Consider the following 8547-nt stretch of genomic DNA (forward strand, 5'->3'; position numbering starts at 1 on the left):
AAAAAAAAAAGTCTCAGATTTCAGAAAAACAGATTCAAAGGAACAAAAAAGTAAATAGGTGTTATTGACGAGAGAGAGAGAGTCAACGAATAAAATGTCTTGGATCAGTACGGAACCGTCTCCGAATTTGTCCCTATTAGAAAATGGCGGAGGAAGTGATAAACCAACGGCGGAGACGTCAAGGCGTGTGCGGAGAACGGTGTCTGCGTCGTCGATGATAAGGAAGAGATCGGATCTGAAGCTGATCTCGAGAGTTCGTTGGGAGTTTTTGAGACTAATCTTGACGAATCTCCAAGAAGTTCTTCTCGGTACCAAACTGTTCATCCTCTTCCCAGCCGTTCCACTCGCCGTTGTTGCTCACCGTTATGGATGTCCACGTGTAAGTTTCTCAACTTTTTACAAACCATAACATATAAACAACATCAACCGGAATTATAAACGAAACATTAATTTGAAGATCATTTTGATTTTGGTATATTTCTCTTGAACTTCATTCATGTAACCAAAAAAACAAAAAACAGGCGTGGGTGTTTGCGTTGAGCTTGCTGGGATTGACACCTTTGGCCGAACGTATCAGTTTCCTCACAGAGTAATAAATTATTCATCTTCTTTTTCATTCTTCTCTTTCTATTAAATTAGTAACGTTTTTACTACTATAAATTAATAACGTTGTTAATCTAAAAACCTACAAAAACGGGCAGAATAAATTTTCTCTCTCTTGAAGCGACTTTTAAGGCGATTAGTTTCTTTAACCCTAATTGCCGACGGCCTCCGACCTCACGCCGGAGACGAAAAAAAATTTATCGAATGGCAAAGCATAAGAAGAAGAAGGGATCATCTCCCGCTACCCCCGTCCTAGATCTGTAATTCCGGGCACATCGAAGTTTGCTCGTCTCTCTGCTTTGGCTGGAATCCCGCAGAAGACAATCGTAATTGATAACCCTCCTACCTTAGAAGAAGCTGTCGAAGATTCCTCTGTTGAGTGCGGGGAAACCGCATCAGGAGTCCCGCAAATCGCTGGTGTTCCGGACAGAGCGGATCTCACTATGACCCCTGGTCTACAATGTACCACCTCTCCTCCTGAGATTACTCAAACTGCTCAGATTGAAGCCGCATTTGTACCCGTTGAGACTGTAGTCTCCGGGTTCGTAGCTAAGGAGAAGGGAGAAACAGTTACTGTTACTCCTCTGAGCAAAGCAGAAACGGTTATATCTACAGAGAAGGTTAAGCCTGCTCTGAAAAAAAAATGGTCTCGTCTCCTCAAGGACGACTTGGAGGAAATCGGTACACCAACACAGCACATCACAGGAGTTCCTTTCATCCTCATTCCTGATGATAATATCGAAGCTGCGAAGGATGAGTTTAAAGAATTTGTGTTTGCTCAGTTCCATGGGAACTACCCAGAAATGGGAAGGGTAATAGGGGTGGTTAATGCAATATGGGCAAGGCAAGGTCCTCGTATCTTTGTTCACAACACCGGCCCAGGAGCTTTTTTGTTGCGAGTAACCAATCCAAGAACCCGAGCAATTCTCCTCAGCCGCCATATGTGGAACATTGCAGGACACCCAATGTTTGTCTCTCCTTGGTCACCAGAGTTTGAGCCAAATGCACCTAAAATCACCTCAGCAGCGATTACAGCTGAATTCAGAGGGATACCATATCTCCTGTTTAATAAACAGAGTCTGAGTAGAATTGCTACAGCAGTAGGGAAACCTATTGCGTTAGCTCCAGAAACAGAGAGAAAGGAGAATTTTGATGTGGCTAAAATCCTGGTCAGGATGGACCTCACTAAGGATCTCCCCACAAAGCTCATCATGGGACTGTCTTCAGGACGGGAATTCGAAGTCTCAGTTACATATCCTTGGCTCCCTTCCAAATGTCAAGAGTGTCATGCTTATGGTCATGATAGAAGTCGGTGTCCATCATGGCTGCAGGTGCCTCCCCTAAACAGACGAAGGAAGATAAGATCTCGTAGCAGACCGAGGAGTAATAGACGGTCCCGCCAGGGCAAATCCCCGGGAGTAACCTGGAAAGTCAAGGAAGTGTCTAAATCAGGCAAAGAATCCGGGATAAAAATGATTGAAGATGGAGAGATACCTTCCCAGGAATCGGGTCTTTCAGTGGAATTAAGTCACGCTGATGGAATCCAGCATAAAACCACAGAGACAAAGTCATGTGAGAGGGGAAAACTTATTCTGCCAGAGGATGGGATAAATGCTTTAGGCTGTAGTCAGCAGACAGATAACCCAACCCTCACTAAAGAAAAGGATAACTCGGACTTGGCAGATAAGGACAAGGTTCATGAGCAAGCGAATAGCTCTGTCAAGATAGGGGAGGATATTGAAGCTCCGTTTATTCTGGTTTCTCGCCGGAAGAGTGGTCGTAAGGCCACACTGCCCCAGTAGTACAACATTATATATGTTTTTTGTGTGGAATATAAGAGGTCTTAATAGTAACAGACGTCAGGACTCAACGAAAGAATGGATTAACATCCATAAGCCACTTTTTGGAGCGTTCTTAGAAACGCATCTGCAACCTATAAACGCAGATCGGATATTAAGGGGTATTCCTGCTGGATGGAAAGTTTTTGGGAATTTTGATCACCATGCTACAGCCAGAATTTTCTTGGTATGGGATCCATCAGTCAATCTGGTGGTGTATAAAGTGTCGGCGCAGCAGGTAACATGCGGTATCTATATTGAGACTTATAGTATCAGTCTCACTGTAACTTTTGTTTATGCGTATAACACGACGGAAGAAAGACAGCAACTCTGGGAGGAACTGACTTGGATGAATGATAATACTCCAGTTATGAGGCATCCCTGGGCAGTTGTAGGGGATTTTAATCAAATACTCAGAAGCTCACACCACTCAGAACACCTCTCCCAGAATGTGGACACTACGGGAATGAATGATTTCAACTTAGCTATGCAAGAAGCTGAACTGTTTGAGGCTCAAGCAAAAGGGCTTCCTTTCACTTGGTGGAATAATCAAGAAGAGAACCCTACATCCAAGAGGATCGATCATGCTTTTATTAACCATTCTTGGTTCTTGCAGTTCCTAGGTTCTTATGCAGATTTCCTACCTCCTATGAAGTCAGATCACGCAACTTGCCTCTTCCAATTGCCTTCTATTCAACGAGTGGTTAGGAAGCCTTTCAAGTTTTTTAACCACGTAATTGACCACCATGACTATCAGGAAGTTGTGAGGCAAGCATGGAACTCTCAGACGATAGTAGGATCTTCTCAGTTTAAGCTTGTAAGGTCCCTCCGTCTGCTAAAACCAGTGATCAGGGGATTGAATAAGCAGCACTTTAGTGGCATTACAGCACGAGTAAAACATCAAGCTGAAAAAGTTGCAATTCTGCAAAGAAACATTCTATCAAACCCTAATCCTCAATCCGTAAGAGAAGAGCATCAAGCCAGGGAGCAATGGCAATTTCTTATGAAGGCAGAGGAAAAGTTCTTTAAGCAAAAATCTCGTGCCACTTGGATGAATCTAGGGGACAAGAACATGGCGTATTTCCATAAGACTACGTCCCAAAGAAATTCACGAAATCATATCCACTATTTGGTAGACTCAGAGGATAGACGCATAGTGGAGCATAGGGAGATCAAAGACCATGCGGCTGAGTATTTCCAAGGGATAGTGGGATGTACTGATATGTCAACTTCTCCTATCACAAAACACGAACTGCAGGACTTGTTACCATTCAGATGTGATGATGTTCAATGTACAGAGTTGAAGAAAATGGTCTCAGCTGAGGAGATAAAAGAGGTTGTATTTGCAATGCCACTAGATAAGAGTCTCGGACCAGATGGTTTCTCCATTGAGTTCTACCATGCAACCTGGAACACCATTGGGATGGATGCTACGGGATGTGAACAATACCGCCATCACTCTTATCCCAAAGATACCAGAAGCATGCAAGTTAGGAGATTATAGACCAATAAGTTGTTGCAATCTGATTTATAAAATCATATCAAAGATCATTGCCAACAGACTAAAGCCTCTCTTTCAAGCATGTATTAGTCCAAACCAAGCCGCCTTTCTTAAAGGAAGAAGCCTTGGAGAGAATGTCTTACTTGCTTCAGAGTTAATTCGAAATTACCAGAAGGAGGATTGCCCAAAAAGCTGCATGCAAGTAGACATCAGAAAGGCTTTTGATACAGTTTGTTGGGATTTCGTTTTAAAGGTTCTCGAGGCTCAAAACTTCCCTCCAATATTTTGTACATGGGTAAAGGAATGTATTACTTCCCCTCGGTTCTCTGTTTCTATTAATGGGGAATTAGCAGGTTTCTTCCCAGGAAAGAAGGGGCTTCGCCAAGGGAACCCACTCTCACCGTATCTCTTCATTATGGTGATGGAGGTCTTGTCAAAATTACTGGAAAGAGATGCAGTACAAGAAAAATTCAGGCTTCACCCCTTATGCTCCTCCCCTGTGGTAACTCATCTCCTCTTTGCAGATGACTTGTTGATATTCTCTGATGGTGCAAGACACTCACTTTCTGGTATTGCTGGAACAATGTCTCACTTTAAGCAAATCAGTGGTTTAGACGTAAACCAGGCAAAATCTGAACTTTTCTTTGGGGGCTATACTGACATCCAAGTAGAAGTACTAAGTGCTTTGCAAGGTATAAAGGTTGGTACATTTCCTACCCGGTATCTAGGATTACCCCTGAATCCTGTACGTATTTCATTTGCAACTCTGCAACCTTTTATTGAGAAAATCACCCATAAGTTACATGCTTGGACGGCAAAATTTCTATCTTTTGCTGGGAAGATAAGGCTTATCTCTTCGGTTATATATGGCATGGTGAATTTTTGGAGTGCAGTGTTTAATCTCCCCAAAAGATTTTATGAAAAGGTGGATTCATTGTGTGCGGCTTTCCTCTGGAAAAACAAAGTAACAACGGCTGTGGGAGCAAGAGTCGCTTGGAAGGATGTTTGTAAACCCAAAAAAGAAGGTGGGTTTGGAATTCGCAGATTGGATGAATTTGCAGTAGTGTTCCAGCTCAAGCTCATTTGGAACCTATTTACAAATTCGGGTTCTCTATGGGTGGCATGGATTAAAGGTAATATACTCCAAAGGAAGAGTTTCTGGACCATTCAGGACAATCCACGACTCTCCAGAACTATTAAAGGTATGATCTCTCTGAGGCAGCAGATAACAGAGTTTTTGAAGTGTGAAGTGAGGAATGGTCTTAGTATATCCTTTTGGCATGATAACTGGACAAAACACGGTCCTCTGATAAGCTTCATTGGAAGTAATGGGACATGGTCACTGCGAGTAAGGAAAGAGGCACCTGTCGCTGATGTAGTCAGAAATGGGAGTTGGTGGATGCCGGGAGCTAGATCGGAAGAGCAACAACAGCTAATGATCACCTTGACAACGATCACTCCACCGGACATTCTCAAGGGCCCCGATGTATTTCTCTGGCGTCGGAACTCAGGTACCTTTGCTGATTCTTTTTCTTCCAAGGATACTTGGGAGCAACTACGTGTACACTCTCCGTTAGTACCATGGAACAAGGTGCTTTGGTTTAAGGAAGGGGTACCCCGATACACTTTCATCCTATGGTTAGCATTAAAAGAGCGACTGCCTACGAGAGACAGGCTGCGAGCATGGGGCCTTAATATCCCTTCAGCTTGTGTGCTTTGTTCTGACGGGATCGAAACCCACAACCACCTTTTCTTTGAATGCTCTTTCTCTGCAAGGGTTTGGCAATCTTTTGCTTCGAGAATCTGGAGAAATCCACCATCAACACTCCATTCAATCACGAGTTGGATTCTGCAGACCAGGACCCCCGCTGCAACAGATGTCGTGGTAATTGCCAAGTTAGTTCTTCAATCATCTTGTTATCTAATTTGGCGTGAACGGAATGCCAGGATCTTCACCTCCACCACCTCACAATGTTCAGCAGTGCAAGCAGCTATGGATCGAACTATCCGAGATCGACTCATAACCGTTCCAGGATTTCTTCTTGCTTTCTATTTTGGATGTATTTCATTTCCTTTCTAGTTTTTCTCTCTTCCTCTCCAGTATTTGTATTCTCATTTTTGTACAGAAAAAAATCAGAAAATGGTATAAAATTTAACCTTTTACCAAAAAAAAAAAAGTTGTTAATCTACATATATAATTTTTCTTTCTTTTATTCTTAAACAGGCAAATTGCTTTCCATACCGGTCCAACAGGTGATCATTTAAACTTCGTTGACTGTTATTTGTTGCCATTTAAATCGAACCGGCCGGGTTACCCAGCACAAAACCGAAGTTAAATGGATTTTTTTTTTTTTTTTTTTTTGATTATGATCTGGATTTGATAACATTATNTTATTGACATGCAAGCTAAATAAACAAACTAAGGAAATTGGAATTAATGTGATAATGTGAAACGGTTTTAGATGGGAAAATTAATGGTGGAAAATAATTTTTATGAATGTGTGAAGTTGGGGGATTAATGAACGCGACTTGTGGGAACGCCACTGAGATGATAATAGCGATTCTAGCGGTTGGACAAAGAAAGATGAGAATAGTGAAACTCTCACTTCTTGGCTCTATTCTCTCCAATCTTCTCTTCGTCTTAGGCACTTCCCTCTTCCTTGGTGGTCTCTCTAACCTCCGCAAACACCAATCTTTCGACTCAGTACGTTCAAAAATTACTCTTTCAAAATTTATTACCCCGATCCTTAAATATATGTATCATCTTATCATGCATGTTTCGTAACTGTTTACAAGAACAGAGACAGGGAGAAATGAATAGCATGTTGTTGTATCTGGCGCTCTTGTGTCAAACACTACCAGTGATAATGAGATTCACAATGCAAGCTGAAGACGATGGATCAGCTGTTGTTGTGTTGTCCCGAGTAAGCAGCTTCGTTATGCTCGTTGCTTACTTGGCTTTCCTCATCTTTCACCTCTTCTCTTCTCATCTCTCTCCTCCTCCTCCTCTTCCTCAGGTTCTCTCTCTCACACACTGACACTCTCTCTTATACTACTCTTCACAATAAGAATCATATATCTTTTGCTGCTTCTTATAATCTATATGTGTGCGTCGGTTAATTATATAAAAGAGGGAAGAAGAAGAAGAAGAAGAAGAGGACGTGTATGACGATGACGTGAGAAACAAGGAAGAAGAAGAAGAAGCCGTTATTGGAATGTGGAGTGCGTTTTTTTGGCTTATTATAATGACACTTCTCGTTGCTTTGCTCTCCGAGTACCTTGTCTCCACTATCCAGGTCTGTTAATGTAGTATTTTCTTGAATACTTAAATTCGATTGTAATTGATTAATTTCAATTATAAGTTAGTAAACTAAAACAAAGTAAATATGAAATGGACAGGACGCAGCAGACTCGTGGGGATTATCAGTGGGATTCATAGGAATCATATTGTTACCAATTGTTGGTAATGCAGCTGAGCATGCTGGAGCTGTCATCTTCGCCTTCCGTAACAAACTCGTATGTTTTACTTCGTTTTCCTCCTAATTTATTACATCATATTAGTTCATTAATATTCACATCCAACCTCTTTATCAGGATATAACTTTTGGAATTGCTCTCGGGTCTGCAACGCAAATTGCTTTGTTCGTGGTAGGCAAATCGACTTAACAAGTTTTATATAATTCGCTAAGTTTACAAACTTGGCTCAATTATCAAGTTTATAGGATATCTTTCATAACCTTGTACTAATTAAGAAAATATTTCATTATGGTTCACTTTTCTTACAACAATCTAATTTCAAATTTGAATGTAGGTACCAGTGACAGTGTTAGTGGCATGGACAATGGGAATAGAAATGGACCTTAACTTCAACCTCCTTGAGACCGCTTGTCTTGCCTTGTCCATTATCGTTACTTCCTTAATATTGCAGGTGCAATTTTATTTTTGTACGCATTGAAAATAGAGTGAGGCTGTGTATAATATATAGTTTTATGAATATATATATATATATATATATTATATATGATTAATAGGATGGGACGTCGCACTATATGAAAGGCTTGGTTCTTCTCTTGTGTTATGTTGTCATTGCGGCCTGCTTCTTTGTCTCTAACTCACCCTCAAGTAAGTTTCTCTTTTCATTACTTAGAGTTCGGTATGAAATACTCACTATGTCTATGATATTGACTTCGTGTTTTCTCAATTGCAGCCGAAACCAATACAACTAATCATAGATTGACGACAAGGTAAGCTATATATGTTTAATTAAATATTAAATACTTTATGCCACATTTCAATGATATACGAATAGTTCTCAATGTGAAAATAATTATAATATACGAGTGCTTAAGCTTTAGGAATCGAAGTTCGAGGGTAACATTGTAACAACAATGAGCAGCACCAGTTTGTTCTTGTTACCCATCGATCCATATACAATAGTAACACACACAAACAAAAAACAGATGATAAAATTTAAGAAAACCAACTTCTAGAATGTTAAATCATTTTCAGATTCTCAGACTACTTAATGCTATATTGTGATATATGGTTCATATCTTTTTGCAGGTAACTCGACGACTATTGTTTTGTCTTTTTTTTTTTTTTTTT

At 40.8% G+C, this 8547-nt stretch overlaps 1 protein-coding gene across 1 annotated transcript; it reads left to right on the forward strand.

Moving 5' to 3' along the window:
- Positions 1–8526, forward strand: LOC104708998 (vacuolar cation/proton exchanger 4). The gene is made up of 12 exons (XM_010425656.2): positions 1–379; positions 522–589; positions 6167–6195; positions 6450–6646; positions 6744–6959; positions 7074–7238; positions 7342–7458; positions 7537–7590; positions 7754–7870; positions 7974–8064; positions 8150–8186; positions 8506–8526. Exons 1-12 carry the CDS (start codon positions 95–97, stop codon positions 8507–8509), a joined length of 1380 nt encoding a protein of 459 aa, XP_010423958.1. The 5' UTR covers positions 1–94; the 3' UTR covers positions 8510–8526.

The sequence above is a fragment of the Camelina sativa genome, chromosome 8 (genome assembly GCF_000633955.1).
Source record: "Camelina sativa cultivar DH55 chromosome 8, Cs, whole genome shotgun sequence".
NCBI lineage: Eukaryota > Viridiplantae > Streptophyta > Magnoliopsida > Brassicales > Brassicaceae > Camelina > Camelina sativa.

Coding starts and splice junctions, on each gene's coding strand:
- LOC104708998 (XM_010425656.2), top strand. CDS start 95: ATGTCTTGGATCAGTACGGAACCGTCTCCGAATTTGTCCCTATTAGAA. Junction 6,647..6,743: donor AACACCAATCTTTCGACTCA/GTACGTTCAAAA, acceptor TTACAAGAACAG/AGACAGGGAGAAATGAATAG. Junction 8,065..8,149: donor TGTCTCTAACTCACCCTCAA/GTAAGTTTCTCT, acceptor TCTCAATTGCAG/CCGAAACCAATACAACTAAT.